At 47.3% G+C, this 16,307-nt stretch overlaps 3 protein-coding genes across 3 annotated transcripts; 1 reads left to right on the plus strand and 2 right to left on the minus strand.

The window, feature by feature from the left end:
• Positions 1 to 1,586: 1,586 nt before the first annotated feature.
• On the minus strand, positions 1,587 to 2,802 carry JR316_0003103 (uncharacterized protein; the record flags this gene model as incomplete). Its single annotated transcript, XM_047888884.1, has 6 exons — positions 1,587 to 1,647; positions 1,698 to 1,945; positions 2,013 to 2,327; positions 2,384 to 2,456; positions 2,506 to 2,655; positions 2,714 to 2,802. The coding sequence occupies 6 exons, from the start codon at positions 2,800 to 2,802 to the stop codon at positions 1,587 to 1,589; spliced, it is 936 nt and encodes a 311-aa protein (XP_047751258.1).
• Positions 2,803 to 3,551: 749 nt separating this feature from the next.
• Positions 3,552 to 6,886, minus strand: JR316_0003104 (uncharacterized protein; the record flags this gene model as incomplete). The annotated part of the gene is made up of 11 exons (XM_047888885.1): positions 3,552 to 3,601; positions 3,653 to 3,824; positions 3,885 to 4,202; positions 4,253 to 4,325; positions 4,379 to 4,528; positions 4,583 to 5,084; positions 5,480 to 5,651; positions 5,712 to 6,029; positions 6,087 to 6,159; positions 6,213 to 6,362; positions 6,423 to 6,886. The coding sequence occupies 11 exons, from the start codon at positions 6,884 to 6,886 to the stop codon at positions 3,552 to 3,554; spliced, it is 2,442 nt and encodes an 813-aa protein (XP_047751259.1).
• Positions 6,887 to 7,349: 463 nt separating this feature from the next.
• Positions 7,350 to 14,449, plus strand: JR316_0003105 (Elongation factor 3; the record flags this gene model as incomplete). Its single annotated transcript, XM_047888886.1, has 18 exons — positions 7,350 to 7,439; positions 7,507 to 7,833; positions 7,884 to 7,996; positions 8,051 to 8,567; positions 8,620 to 8,907; positions 8,965 to 8,984; positions 9,044 to 9,302; positions 9,354 to 9,839; positions 9,895 to 10,152; positions 10,217 to 10,294; positions 10,373 to 10,441; positions 10,861 to 10,914; positions 10,969 to 11,840; positions 11,902 to 12,893; positions 12,951 to 13,179; positions 13,240 to 13,759; positions 13,822 to 14,041; positions 14,097 to 14,449. 18 exons carry the CDS (start codon positions 7,350 to 7,352, stop codon positions 14,447 to 14,449), a joined length of 5,745 nt encoding a protein of 1,914 aa, XP_047751260.1.
• Positions 14,450 to 16,307: the final 1,858 nt, after the last annotated feature.

Raw genomic sequence — 16,307 nt, forward strand, 5'->3', positions numbered from 1 at the left:
CGGAGATGAAGAACTATCACTCGTCAACAGCAAAGGTGAGTGGCGAAAGGTCATGGTGGACGCATAAAATCATGCAGCGGAGACATAGCCTGCCCCTCCGAGAGTCTTTGGCGTGCTGGCATGACAGGTAAGATTAGGTTTAGTAGCAACACACAATGTTGCTGATCATATCGAGTAGCGGGGGCGGTATCCGAGATGTCTTTGAACGAGAGAGGGTGTCAATGTATGTTTGTTTCCAGAGATCATTCAGGAGGTGGTGGCATGGCTACGGCATTGAGAGAAGGTCGCCGAATTTTTGTACGAGTTGCCCTTGAGAAAGCTAATACGGTTGAAATGGGACCTGAATGCATACCATATTTCCTTCCGAAATATTACGCGAGTTCCATGCCATTGAAATGTCAACGCCTTTATGCATCTTGTTAGACGAGAGTTGATTTGGGCCATTCATGTCAACAAGCGGTGCGAAGGATGAACCAAGCTCAGATTTACTTGGAGATTGCAACAACGTCCTCAACGTAAACGAACTCACGCTGACGTATACTTGCAGTCATTTCTGTTGTGATGAATGATTTGGACGGGTGTTGGAGCATTTCGATTGGTGCGACGTGTAATCCAAAAGGGGGGGATGGGTTATAGACAGATCCTCATAAGCGTCGTTTGTAAGAGCCAAGGCACCGAAGTTATAGAAAGTAGATTAAGCTTCATAGTGCTGTCGAATTCCTGTATACGCCCAGTTTGCAGTGATAAAGCTTGAGTCGATTATTGACCCTACGTATGTTGTATGTGTAGTAGCAATCGTCGGAGTAGCTGCAGTTCGAAAAAGGTGGCCCGAATGTAAGACGATGCCCCTTCCAATTACATCGCAGGAAGCACAGTGACCACATCTGCTTTCATTCTGGCACGCTCGTTAGGGCTTGAAGGTATGGCACAATCTTGGCCACCCGAAAAAGAGGGGTGAAATCTGTGCTTTTATCACATACCCGCAAGAGGCAAACAACAGCCATATGAGCACCCATTGAACACTTTACACAAAATCTCCTCCTTCTCGTCCAAATCCTTCTGGAAGCGCTACTTTCAAGGACATCAGGTCCAAACAAAATTTTCACAATGTGAGTCAAGGCGTTGATTCAGTGTCGGATCCATTTGGTGGCCATGAACTTTGGATGAAGAGGGTCTCAATGGTCTTGAAAGTGCAAAAGGGAGGTAGAACGCCTCCAAGGGAAGGATGTGGATGTGCAAGTTGACGAAGGATTGTCGATGAGGGTAGGGACTATGAGGGTCTGAAACCAAGGAAATGAGGTCACGTTACGCCTCTTCGCGAAGAGGGTGCATGGACCACCTTGTCACAAGCTAGATCAAGCATCGTTGTCCTTTCATACTGCAAGATCGGGATAACAGGTATTATTCATGTGCCTTGGAGTTTACAGTCAAGCATGATAATCCCAAAAAGTCGTGATTTAGACGGGCAGTACTAGCAGCCCAGCGAGCGTTCATACCAAACCATCGAAGTTCATTAGTTCGGATCCTTGGAAATTTTTGCTTGCTAGTAATTTCCCGTCCTGGTTCTGAGGAGGAGGCGTCTTCCATCACGTCGGCATGTGCGAGGTTTCAAGTTCACGAAGAATTGTGATAGTATAGATGCGATAGCTGTTAAAGTAGTCAGGGATATGGCTAGTCGAGGATTGTTATAACATCACCAGATCTTTTCTGAACTACTCCTGGACGAGAAATGCCAGTTAATTTTGAGCATAAGTTTGGCGTCTGATGACATACCGTCTTCCCAGATGAAGGCGTCAAGAGGAGCGCAAGCCACTTGAGGAGCAAGATCATCGAATATCTTTGCAAAGCGAGCCAGGGCTTGGCTAGCCGAAAGTTGGTTGGGGTGATTCACGTTAACCAATGAGTCAAAGAAAGGTTCAAGCTCGGGAATCTTGTTTTCAAGATGCTAAAATGCCAACAATGTAGTTAGAAAGCAGTACACCTTCGACCACCGCAAGAGACCTCACCCTGACGTATGTTTGAAGACATGTGCCCATGAAAGCGATGTCCATTCGAAATGGATTGTATGGGTATGAGACACTTTCGGACGGAACACCATGTAGGTCAAAGTTAAGGTCTCGCCGTGACATCCGCGCTTGTTCAATGACAGTATCCTCAGGAAAGGATACAGAGCCGCCAAAATCGAATAGGGCATATCGAACTTCCTTTGGATCCCTTAGTCCTGTTCTTCGACTCGTTTCCGAAGATGCCATAACCGCATTCATGCCAATGTTTTGAGGGAGACAATCTAAGTGCACAATTTTATTGCGGTGTAAAAAATCAAAAGTCTATTACAGATTAACCTATTACTGTTCCAATAAGTCTGTGTAGTTCATTTGCTTACCTCGAGAACTGTTTTGGCAAAGTGCATGAGCTCAGACACATTGGCGAATTCCGGACGGATAGCACTATCCCATCTTTACAAAAAATAAATGCAAATATTAAGCAAGGTTTGAAGACACCCACCTAGGCATCACCACGAAGACAAATTTGTCAAAAGTGATGTATTCAAGGGCATGGATTGTATGATTAGCCGGATGGGAACGCAACTTTTGACTATTAAGAAGCAGCATAGTCTTCAGTTCGTCCGATGGCTTGTCAACCTCTGATATCACTCTGTGAATATTTAATATTGACAAGAAGTGGTTCAGTTGAACGCTTATTTGATTATAACGTCCCTTCCAAGTGCATCGCGAGCTGCCCAGATTCGTATTGACCATGATATTCTTGGGTTGGGAGTCTTACTTGGGACCTGACGTGCATATGGGTACGACGTGGTCTTTGCGGCAGATGGTACACAAGGAGGAATTAAGTCGCCAAAGCTGACAGGGTCTTCTCGGTACATCAAGTACCCCCGCGAGAGAAAAAATGGGTGTAAGAGCAGCCAGATACGCTTTACGTAGATTAAATCCTCGAAAAAGGTTTCTTCGCTCTTGTGATACCAGTCCTCAAGTGACTTTGGAAAGGAAGTTCGTGTATTGATCCAAGCCAGGCGCCATGTCCAAACCAGACTCTCCCAACCAGAGTCGAGCTTGGTGAATCTGACTTGTACACGTTTGGTGGTCACTACGATCAAGGCAGGAAGGAAAACAACAAAAGCCAAAGTAATGATATCCATGGAGAGAGGAACAAAGGCGAACATTTGAACATTGATATTACATAAAGCCTATATTCAGAGTGGAGGCAACTAACGGCATAATGACAACTATGATTTTCCGGCGTGAGAAGATACGCATTAACACCAAGGGCACAGGTAGCCTGGACTGTGTGTGTATCACATATATGTGGCTCAACACCAATTCGTAGATAATCTCCATGAAATCTGCTTCGAGATTTACATCATAGTATTGTTAGGGTGTTTTGTTCCGCATCTTATACCTTATTACAACTGAGCGCCGTCACGGTGGCAGGGGATTCCTGTCGTTTGCAAAAAAAATCATAGATTCAACCAAAAAAATTACAAGGCAACATCATTGATTCATCTCAGAACAGTCGTGCACTCAAAAATCGAGCTACTCAGTAATTGTTATAACATCCCCATCTTTCTTGTAGACAACACCGCCTTAGAAAACTACGTGAGCTTGAAGAATAAAATTAGCATTTCATCACATACCTCGGCACCAAATGAAACCGTCAAAGGATGCACTAGCCACCTCGGGGCTAAGATTATTGGATATCTCTGTAAAGCGAGCCAGTGCCTGGCTTGCTGAAGGCTGATTGGGGTCATTGATGTCAATTAAGGAGTCAAAGAATGGCCCAAGCTCTGGAATTTTACTTTCGAGGTGCTGAAGCGTAGATTATCTATCAGAAATCTGGACGGCATTAATCACGGCAAGGAAACTCACCCTAACATATGTTTGAAGACATGTGCCCATGAATGCAACATCCACTCGAAATGGGTTGTATGGGTAAGTAATTGATTCCTTCGGTATGTAATGCCGGTCAAAGCTGAGAACGTGGTCCATACGCGCCTCTTCAATGACAGTGTCCTCAGGAAAAATGACAGCAGCATCAAAGTCAAAGAGGGCATAGCGAACTTCTTTTGGATCCCGTACTCCTGTCCTGCGATCTATTTCCGCAGTGGTCATAACAGCATTCATCCCCATATTTTGTGCAAGGCAGTCTAGATGTACAATCCTGTTGCGGTGTAAAAAATCAAAAGCCTATTTTGAGCTGTTCAGTAGATGTCTCAACGCGATCAGCGTGTTGTTACCTCGAGGATTATCTTGGTGAAATGCATAAGCTCGGAAACATTGGCAAATTCAGGAAAGATAGCACTATCCCATCTTTACAACATGAATATGAGCGCGACCCGATGATCAGAAACATTAGCGCCTACCTGGGCATCACCACAAATACAAATTTGTCGAAAGTAATGTATTCGATGGCGTAGATGGTATGGTTAGCGGGGTCGGATCGCAGCCTTTTGCTGTTAAGCAGTTGCATGACCTTCAGCTCATTTGACGGGTTGTCGACTTCAGATATCACCCTGAAAATATGAAAGGTGATCAACAAGTGGGGTAAACTCGATGGATACACTTACTTGATTATAACATCTCTTCCAAGTGCATCGCGAGCTGCCCATATACGTGGTGCCCATACAGCCCTCGGGATGGGAGTCTTGCTTGGGAGTTGACGAGAATAAGGGTACGAAGTAGCTTTTGCTGCGGGTGGAAATGGAGGAGGGTTTAGATTTCCCAGGCCGACGGGATCTTGTTGATACATCGCATAACCTCGCGAAACGAAGAACGGGAGCACGAACATCCAGCAACTATGAATGTAGATAAAATCACCATGTGAATCTTCGAGATTCTTCAAATTCCAGTCCTCGAGAGCTTCTGGAAATATGATGTTCGACCTCATGAGACGCCACGTCCAAAGAAGACTCTCGTATTTGGACTCGAGCTTGATGATTCGTGGGTACCTTTTGTAGTGGTAAACATAGAGCACTGGCAACGATAGGATGACTGCAAAAATGATGGTAAGGGTGGGTAAGAATGGCATTTTAATTAGGTGCCACAGATCAAGAGTATGCCGCGAGTAATCTGGGGGTAAGGATCGTCAATGAGTTGAAATTTCTTGAGATTCTGGCAGTGGCTGTCAATGGTGATGATTTACGAGTAAAAGTAAATCAGAGAGAAATTTAAAAGCTGGTAATATTTCAGAGATTAAACTGATGTCGAGGCAGAGGCCTGGGAGCCGGGGTTTGGTCGGAGTCAAGTTCAAGCCCTTACATAAGTATATTGTAGTCTGCCTCGTTACGCAACAACTTGGCAATGGGGCTTAGATGGGATATGTGGTCTGACTACTAAGAGAAACTACAGAAGGGCTCAGTCCTGCTCAGTCACTGTAATGGGTTGTCGTTGTTTCTTTTTGATGATGCCACCTAGGGTTTCCAGATTAGCATGAAAGTGCATTTAATGTATCCTCAAGAACTCACCTGGTCTCCAAGTCCAAGTATCAAATGACGATGAAGCAATTTCGGGACTGAGCCCGTCACATATTTCTTTGAATCGAGCGAAGGCTTGACTAGCTGTCAACTGATTAGGGTCATTCAAGTCAACCACCGAATCGAAGAACGGCCCGAGTTCAGGAATAAGGTGTTCAAGATGCTTTGGACAACGAATAATCAGAGAAAATTACGGCACATAGGGCATTGCAAGTAAACTCACCCTGACATATAACTGAAGAGAGCTTGCTAGCATCGCTAAATCCGCCTTGAAGGGATTATATGGGTAGATGACCCAGTTGTCGGGTATATAGTGTACAAACCACGAATTATAGCGTATCATGCGTACGTCCTCTATGATCGTATCCTCGGGGAAAGCTATGGAGAAACCAAAGTCCAGGAGGGCATACCTCACTTCTTTTGGATCTCGCAATCCTGTTCTACGAAACAATTCCCTATGTTGAAGAATCACGTTCATACCAGTATTTTGCATAACAAAATCCAGATGCACAATTTTGTTCCGATGTAGAAAGTCAAATGTCTGGTATCACTCATAGTAAGATACAACCACAATGGCCGACAATATGGCTGCGCCTACCTGAAGCCATATCAGCGCAAATGACATTAGCTGAGAGACGGTTTCAAACTCAGGGAACAAGGAAGAATCCCATCTAAAAGGCCATGTTCAAACCGATTAAATACATGAACTAATCATATCACGTACCTAGGCATTACCACAAAGACGAACTTGTCGAACGTGATATATTCTAGCGCGTAGATGGTGTTGTTCGCTGGATCCGCTCGAAGTCTTTTACTGTTAAGGCGCTGGAACACCCTCAGCTCTTGTGTTGGCTTGTCTGTTTCAGATATAACCCTGAAATAGAATAATTCCAATCGATTAGATCATGAATATGTTTGTTTGGTAGGTGCTCACTTGATAACAACCTCTCTTCCAAGTGCATCACGAGCAGCCCAAACACGAGGCGACCAGGACCACTTTGGGTCCGGATCATTGCTGCGAATGTGACGGGCATAAGGATATGACGCATCCTTTGCTTGAGGCGGCCAGGGAGCAGCGACTATATCACCCACCCAGTCTGGTTTTGGATGTTTTTGATAGAGAGTGTAGCCCCGCGAAGCGAAGAAAGGGCGGAGAAACAGCCAGAACTCTTTTATAGTGAATATCTTACCCAGCATAGAATCCGAGTCGTTGGTTTTGTAGTACCAATCTTCAAGCTTCTCTGCAAAATGTAATTTCGACCTTCTGAGGCGCCAGGTCCAAAGCAGGCTTTCCCAACGCGAGTCGAGTTTGATAACTTTAATTGGAGTCCTTCTGAAGGTCACAAGTACCAAGGTAGACAGCATAATTGCAGCAATGGTAGAAATGATAGCAGACATCGTTCGATTCAAACTTGATGAAAGCTGGGAGGTGTTGCGTTTCTCCCCGGATTTACCTTGTAAACTTTCACCTACCGCGGATCAGTTAGATATACAAATCCCACTATTCTTAGAACACAGTAGATACCTCAGCGTAGAAAGGTGAGAAACACTCACCCGTGCGTCTTAAGATTTCAAAAAAAAGCACGAAGTCGCAACGAAGTCGGTGTTTGTGAAGGAAACATCCAAATTAGGAAGGAAGATAACAAAGCCAAACATCACTTCTGCCAGTCCTCGCAACTCGTCCTCAACGCCGCTGCCTGCTCCCGAATTTGCTTCACCGCTGTGCGAATTATACAAAAGACTCAACTACATTGATACCACAGTCTTATGGGAGACGAATACCCCAGCTTGCTCCGTGAGTACAATGACACCTATGACGATATAAAGCGGACTACTAAAACTGGCGGAAGGTTCGGAGCAGATGAGCTTGGTGCAGCTTTTCGTGCCGACTGAAGTTGCCCACGACACCGTTGCAGAGCTCGGAGAATTAGGAGATGTACAGTTCAAAGATGTAAGCTCAAAGTCTCTGGGTGCACGATATACTCTGTACTCATGCCATTGTCGTACCATTGTGCTAGTTGAACCCGAATGTCAACCCTTTCCAGCGGTCGTTTGTTGGCGAAATCCGACGAATCGAGGATATGGGCCGTCGTGTTCGATTTTTCGCGGCACAGATTGCGAAAGAGAAGGACGTGGTGCCTATTCGTTCGTTGTATGACTCGCCCCCTCTCGTCACCGTCGGCCCCCGTGCTGCGCAGGCGATTGATGAGCTCGACACGACTTTGGCCGAACATGAGAAGAGGCTAGTTAAGATGAATGAAAGTTACGAGACGTTAAGTGAGAGGGCGAAGGAGCTGATTGAGGCACGACATGTGTTGAGGGAGACGGCCGTGTTTTTCGACAAGGTGAGTTTGCTGCGGCTAATATATGCGCTTTTATTCAATGTATTTTATAGGCCCAGGGTCACCAAACGGATATCCGCTCCTCTTTCGATGACAGTGTTACCCCTTTGCTTCAAGACGACCATGAAGCTGCCATTTCTCACTCCAATATGCAATTTGACCTTGAGTTAGTGTTGTTCAGTAAAAACAGAAGTCAATATATGCTGACGTTTTGTTATAGGTTTGTTGCTGGAACTATTGAACGTTCCCGGATGCCGACTTTTGAGCGTGTGCTCTGGCGTGTTCTCCGCGGTAACCTTTATATGAACCACACGGACATCCCTGAGCCCTTCGTCGACCCTGCTACTGGAAATGAAATCCGCAAAAATGTGTTCATCATCTTTGCACACGGAGATACTCTGCTCGCCAAGATTCGCAAAGTTGCTGAGTCTATGGGAGGCACTCTTTATCCCATTGACCCGAACGCGGACAAGCGGTCCGAGTCTCTTCGTGAAGTTTCCAACCGCCTCGAAGATACACAGACGGTCCTTTACAACACTGGATTGAATAGGCGTTCAGAGTTGATGACAATCGGCCAGAGTCTCCGCAGTTGGCAAGATGTTGTGAAAAAAGAAAAGATGATCTATGAAACCTTGAATCTTTTCAACTACGATGTCCGTAGGAAGACGTTGATTGCAGAAGGATGGGTTCCCACTAGAGACATTACCCAAATCCAACTGGCCCTGCGTTCCGCGACCGTTAGTGTCTCCGTTACATCTCAGAGATTGAAGATTAACACACAGTTTTTAGGAGGGTGCAGGAACAAGTGTTCCTCCTATCTTGCACGTGTTGACCACGCACAAGACGCCGCCTACTTTCCACCGGACTAACAAGTTTACTGAAGGTTATCAGACTATTATGGATGCCTATGGTATTTCAGCATACCAAGAGGTCAACCCCGGATTGTTCGCTATCATCACATTCCCCTTCCTGTTCGCCGTCATGTTCGGTGATATTGGCCACGGAACGATTATCTTCCTTGCAGCTCTGTATATGATTCTCTCAGAAAGGAAGATGGCCAAAGCCGATCTCGGAGAAGTACGTCGCCGTCTATTCTAAACAGGCACAGCATATACTAACATTGTCTATTTACAGATTATTGGACAATTCTTCTAGTAAGTGACTTTGAGGTAATCCGGTATCAACACATCCGCTAATCACGATTTTGAAACAGCGGGCGATACATCATCTTGTTGATGGGCGTCTTCTCTATTTATACCGGTCTTATCTACAACGATATATTTTCGAAGACACTCCATCTGTGGCATTCTGCGTGGTCGTTTGATGACACGAACTCGACAGTCGTGTCAGGAGTCCTCGGCGACCATCGGTACCCTTTCGGTTTGGACCCTGGATGGCATGGTGCCGATAACGCACTCGTGTTCACGAACTCGTACAAGATGAAAATGTCAATTGTGTTAGGCGTGATTCACGTAAGTATTTTGGACGTAAATTAGCATGAGATAATTAACATGTTTCTGTAGATGACATTCGCGCTGTGCTTGCAAGTACCAAATCACTTCAAGTTTAAACGTTATTCGGACCTGTACACGAATTTCATTCCGCAAATGATTTTCCTACAGTCTATTTTCGGTTATCTAGTTGTTTGCATCTTGTACAAGTGGTCGATTGATTGGTCGAAAGCGACAACGCAGCCTCCGTCGCTTTTGAACATGTTGATCACGATGTTCTTGCAACCAGGGACGGTTGAGGCGAGCACCCAATTATACCGTGGTCAGGGAACGGTGCAAGTGATATTGTTGTTGTTGGCCTTGGTATGTGTGCCCTGGTTATTACTTACGAAACCGTATCTCGCCTGGAAAGAAATGCACAAAATCCAAGGTCAGGGCTACATGTCTATCGGCCACGACGGAGGCGCGTTGGATGATGTTCATCCCAATACCGCAGGTGTCCGGCTTGAAGATGAGGAAGAAGGACAAGCGATGATACAAGACGGGGACGGGGAGGAAGTAAGCTTTCTTAGCTCATGGCGTCAAATATATTTTTCTCACATGTTTTTGACAGGAACATCATGATTTTGGAGAGGTGGTTGTGCACCAGGTCATCCACACCATCGAATTTTGCCTCGGTTGTATTTCGCATACGGCTTCGTACCTGCGTCTGTGGGCTCTGTCCCTTGCACATGCGCAGCTCTCGGAAGTTCTTTGGAGCATGACCCTGGAGAGATTCCTCGGGCCGACATCGATTTTCGGATGGATTATGCTGATCATTATGGGCTGTTTCTGGTTTGTACTGACTGTGGGCATCTTGTGTGTGATGGAGGTGCGTATGAAGCCATGTTTAGATCAAGAGCCTAAACTGATGAACATGGATCTTCTGTGATCAGGGACTATCGGCGTTCTTACATGCACTCCGGTTGCATTGGGTGGAAGCCAACAGTAAGCATTTCGAAGGCGGGGGACATGTAAGTTGCCACGTTTCCAAGATGAGCCCGGCCGTGACTGATACGATCGGGATATGCACAGGCATTCACTCCACTCAGTTTTGCGAGTCAGGAGGCAGAGAAATGAAGCGGGAATGCTCCGCGGTCTCGCTGGCAAGTGGGTTGGGGGTCCGTCGCTTATAAGCATTGTATGTAGATAGCGCGAATGTTATTAGCAGCTTGCACACTGCCCGGAACAGTCTGGGGTACCCCGCATCTCCGTCCAGAGCGCCACCAGGTCCAGAGGGTGTTGCTGTGACCAAGTGACAGTCACGCCGAGGTGATCTAACATATCCCGATATGGAAAGACCGATCTCTGCACAATTTTTTCAAACTCCGAGAATGGAGAGTTATAAGTATGGCGTTGCGTTTTTGTTCCTTTTTCTCCACCTCCCATCTTTTCCTTCTATCTTTCCCCTTCCCTCCATTCATAGAGGTCAGTCACCCTTGTTCTCCTTCATATCATTGTCTTCCGTGCTTATATTGTCCCTGTCCAGGCAATTTTTGCCACCGCATAGAATTAGAGCGTCCTCTTTGTTTCTTGCCAGCCTTTGCCAGCCATTAACGACTTAGACAACTCTTCGATTATATCCCCACAAAAGGTGCGTTCATTGACCCCGTTGCTCTCCAATATCGCTTATTTTTTCGTGTTCTAGATATTAGAAATGCCCGCCGCTGTTGCCTCCGCTGCCGCCGCCTCCACCCCCGCCTCCCTCAAAGCCGCTGTTGCTCCCATCGAGGGCCAGCTGGACATCACCGGTCTCTTCCAGGCCGACAAGTCCACCCGCGAAGCTGCTGCCAAGTCTCTGGCCGCTATCGCCCAAAAAGACGGCCCCTCCGCCCTGACTTCCCTCAAATTTGGCGATGCTATCGTCAAGGCTATTGCCGACAAAAAATCCCCTGCCGCCCGTGAGGGCGCTGCGGATGCCATCTCCGCCCTTGTTAAGAACGGCGCTGTCAAGTCTTTGGAGCCAATCTTCATCGACTCTGGCATCTACAATGCCCTCCTCGAGACCTTTGCCGACAAAATGCCCGCTGTCAGGACAGCTGCTGTTGAGGCCGTGCGTCTTTACATTTCCGCCATGAACCCCTGGGCTACTTCCCTCATCCTCCCCGCCCTTCTTCACGAGATCAAGACCGCCGGTAAATGGCAGGTCAAGATGGGCTCTCTCGTCGCTCTCGACCAGCTCGTTGTCAGCGCCCCCGTCCAGACCGCCCGCCTTATGCCCGACATCGTCCCCGTTCTCTCTGAGGCGATTTGGGATACCAAGGCCGATGTGAAGAAGGCTGCTCGTGAATCGCTGACCAAGGCCACCGCTCTGGTGTCAAACAAGGACATTGAACGCTTTATTCCTGCTCTTATTAAGGCTCTTATTAATCCCGTTGAGGAGGTCCCTGGTACCATCGCCCTCCTCTCGGCCACCACATTCGTTTCTGAAGTAGATTCGCCTACCCTCTCCCTCATGGTCCCCCTGCTCTCCCGTGGTCTTTCTGAGAAGCTTACCGCCACCAAGCGCAAGGTCGCTGTGTACGTTGATTTTTTTTTTGCTCCGTGACAGCGGGTAATCTTACTAATATTCTAATTTTAGCATTGCTGACAACATGGCTAAGCTCGTCGACTCCCACGTCACTGTCCGACCTTTCATCCCTAAACTCCTTCCCGGATTCATCAAGGTCGAGGGCACCATCGGTGACCCCGAAGCGCGCAGTGTCGTCGCTCGCGCCATCGCCACCCTCCGTCAAGTTGGACAGGTTCCCGCTGACAGCGATGGTTCAGATCTCCCTCCTCTTCACCACGCTGACGAGAAGCAGCTCGCCCACTCCCTCATTGCCATCTACAAGAAGCTCGGCACTACCATCTCTGCTGGCAATGTCGACACCATGTACGCTTCTTCCCTGGCTGCCAATCTCGTGAACGCCAAGAACTTTGATGTTCCCGAGTGGGATGGCCTTGCTCCTTACCTCGCCTTCGTCGCCTCCACCCCCGACCCCATTACTGTCGCTCGCGAGTGGGTTGTCCGTTCCGCCACCGAAGGAACTGATGACGGCGAAGTCCCTGAGGATGAGGAGGAGGGCGAGGACCTTTGCAACTGCCAGTTCTCCCTGGCTTATGGTGCTAAGATCTTGCTCAACACCGCCACCCTCCGTCTCAAGCGTGGACACCGCTACGGTCTCTGCGGTAAGAACGGTACCGGAAAGTCGACCCTCATGCGCGCCATCACCAACGGCCAGGTCGAGGGCTTCCCCTCCCCTGATGAGGTCCGCACTTTCTACGTCGAGCACGATATCGACGGCTCCGAGGAGGAGACCTCTGTCCTCCAGTTCATCCTCGACGACAAGCGTGTTGAGGTCAGCCGTGAGGAGATCGTCGAGACCCTCGCCTCTGTCGGATTCTCCGATGAGCGCCAGAAGCACGCCATTGGCAGTCTTTCTGGTGGTTGGAAGATGAAGCTCGCCCTTGCTCGTGCCATGCTGTTCAAGGCCGACATTCTCCTTCTCGATGAGCCCACTAACCATTTGGATGTCGTCAACGTCGCCTGGTTGGAGAACTACCTCACCAACCTCAAGACCTGCACTTCCAGTAAGTTTGCTTTTTATGGTATGATCTTTGAAAATTTTCTAATCCTTTATTCTTTAGTCATTGTGTCTCACGACTCTGGCTTCCTTAACAACACCATCACTGACGTTCTCCACTTGAACCGCTTCAAGCTCAAGAGGTACCGTGGTAACCTCGAGAAGTTCGTCCAGCAGGTGCCTGAGGCTAAGTCCTACTACACTTTTGAGGCTGCCGAGGACTACAAGTTCAAGCTTCCCGACCCCCCTCTCCTTGAGGGTGTCAAGACCAAGGAGAAGTCCCTCCTCAAGATGTTCGTCTCTTTTTTTTTCTTTTTCAATTTTATCGCATGCTGACATTCTTATCTCTTCAGGCGTCAAGTTGGATTCCAATACCCAACTCAGCCCGTCCAACAGCTCTATGACATCACCCTCCAAGTTTCCCTCTCCTCCCGTGTTGCCGTCCTTGGTCCCAACGGTTCCGGAAAGTCAACCCTCGTCAAGCTCCTCATCGGCGACATGGAGCCCAACAAGGGTGGTGAGATCTGGAAGCACCCTAACTTGGTCATTGGTTACGTTGCCCAGCACGCTTTCCACCACATTGACCAGCATCTCGACAAGACTCCTCTCGAGTACATGCTTTGGCGTTACCAGACCGGAGAGGATCTCGAGGAGATGATGAAGGCTAACCGCGTCATCACCGAGGAGGAACAGGCCAAGATGAAGGAGGGTGCCAACATCGTCGTCGAGGGTCAGAAGCGCATCATCGACGAGATCATCAACCGTAAGAAGCTTAAGCAGTCTTACGAGTACGAGGTCTCGTTCAAGGGTCTCTCCTCGTCCGAGAACATCTGGATTCCCCGTGATGACCTCATCAAGCGCGGTTTCGAGAAGGTGTGTTTGTTTTGTTATTACTTTACATCCTTTGATACTGACATACCTTTTCTCTTTTTCAGAAAGTCCTCGAGGTCGATACCCGTGAGGCTCAGCGCGCCGGTATGTTGCGCCCTCTCGTCCGTCGCGAGATCGAGAAGCACTTCGCCGACTTCGGTCTCGAGGCCGAGTTCGTCTCCCACAACACCATGAGGGGTCTCTCTGGTGGTCAGAAGGTCAAGATCGTCCTCGGTGCTGCTACTTGGCGTCGTCCCCACGTTATCTGCCTTGACGAACCCACTAGTACGTTTTCTCTTTTTTTATATTTTACGATACATGTCTCATGTCTTCCTTTCAGACTACCTCGATCGTGAGTCGCTCGCTGCCCTCATCGAGGCCCTCAAGGTCTTCGAGGGAGGTGTCCTCGTCATTACCCACAACAGGGACTTCTCCGAATCCATCTGCAAGGAAGTCTGGGCTATGCGCGATGGTCGTCTCGAGGCTTCCGGCCACAACTGGGTTGAGGGACAGGGCTCTGGTCCCCGCATCGACAAGGCTGCTGGTGAGGAGGAGGACCAGTACGACGCTATGGGTAACAAGATCGACAGTAAGAAGACGAAGAAGCTTACTTCTTCTGAGGCTCGTAAGCTGAAGAAGGAGCGTATGGCCCGCAAGAAGAGGGGCGAGGAAATCACCGATGATGAGCTCTGAGCGATTCACCCTGTCTCTCACCTTATTATTGTATAGATATCATTGGTTCATTCTCCTCTTCCTCTCGTCATCGCTTTTCTCTTTGTCTTCCATTCCTCATGCACGATCGACTTTATGACCTGTCTCTATTAGGTGTTACTATAGCTGTCCTCTCTATGCTCCATACCATGCCTCTCTTCTCTTTGCTGTCTGTACATTCGAGTAATTTTTTATTATATGGCAATCTACTTCTTTTCTCTTGTATTTCTATGTGTGACTGCCCCTCTCATCTTCATTGTAAGATTGTGTTGGGCTGAACATGTTAAAATGTGTGGTGTAGTGACTTACAGTGAGTTCTTTCTTAACGTTTGGGACCTATGGATTTGATAGAACATCGACAGTGATTGGATCTGACGGAGATTAATTCGATGACACTGATTGCAATTACCCGGGCCCCGCATCCTGCTGGACGCCATCAGAAGGCATCAGAAGGCCCAAACGTATCGCAAAGGTTGTGAACCTCAAGCTTCAAGCAGAACAAACGAACGGTGACAATTCACAAGTAGGAAAGCATATGTGAAGACCTTAGAGACTGTCCTGAACACCGCGACGAAACAATCGGACTTGGTTGAACGTGGAAAAAGGAAATTCTTCCACGACAGACAAAGAAGCTATGCGATTTGTTGACCTGGACGTGATGGATAGGAGTGTTTACGAAGGCGGGCTTGTTGTCATTGGAAAGTCAATTGTAAAGAAGGTTTTCGAGTAGGTAAGTCGGGTTTTTTTGAAAAAGGCGACTTTTGGTTTTTTTGAATTGGTTTTTTTGGTTCGTTTTCTGTCAGATATCAAGCCGATGAGGAGATAATAGGCGTAAACGGGGTTTTTTTACTGCAGCGCAGTGCGTCAAGGTGTGTCAATCAAAGTTTGTTTCTTGTCTTGTCCATGGTCTAAATTCACTGGGCTACCTTAAAAGCTTAATGAATCACGTTTTCGAAACGACGCGTTGTGATTATCTAACACGCGCTGGGACTTTTATAATGGGTGGCCTCAAGGCGACATGCTGGTCTTATCATCATCCCCTCTGCCACCGTCCAACTCGTCCCTCACCAATACAGGATGTCTACCCAGCAAGGAAGCCCCGGCTATAGGCCCATCAAGCTCTTGACGAATGCCTTCGAGATAACGCAGCTCCCGACAAGGAAGTACTTGATGTATGACGGTGAGCGCTTCTCTCGGCCTGGACGATTCTTACATTGTTCTAAGATTGGGCTCATCAGAAACCAGCACCCTTACGTAATCAATGGGCTTGGCGCCAAGAGCGGCCAAAATCCAGCTCGAAAAAAAAATCAAAAGTTATGTTGACGGAAAATGGTTTCAGACAAAAAGTTTAAAAAAAAAAAATTCATAAATGTGCATATACAATCCTTACTACTAGCCTTTATGCCCACAATAATAGAATTACACCTCAGAGGTCAAATTGTAGTCTCTGGAAGTCCATAATGAGTCTGAGAGGTATTACTTAGGCGTGACTTATTGTCACGTGTGGTCACGTGTACCATTATATAAGCGGCCAAAAGAACATTGTCAAATTTTCGAAAATCTCCCAAACTCGAGAAAACACCATTTCTGACGTGTTAGACTAAAAAAAAAGGAAAAAAATTAAAATCTTTATAACTTCTTGAGATCAAAATTTTTTTGAAAAAAAAAACCACAGATGTGTTCAAAGAAGCATAACCTACATATCTGTGGTTCAAAAATGTAGAATAGTGTGAGTGCAGAAGGGTTGAAAAGGTTCGGAGGTAAGCCAACTTTTGCTTACCTAAGGGGGTGCTGGTTCCTGATGAGCCCAATCTTATGTGGCCCGGATGGGAAACTGATG

The sequence above is a fragment of the Psilocybe cubensis genome, chromosome 3 (assembly GCF_017499595.1).
Source record: "Psilocybe cubensis strain MGC-MH-2018 chromosome 3, whole genome shotgun sequence".
NCBI classification, from domain to species: domain Eukaryota; kingdom Fungi; phylum Basidiomycota; class Agaricomycetes; order Agaricales; family Agrocybaceae; genus Psilocybe; species Psilocybe cubensis.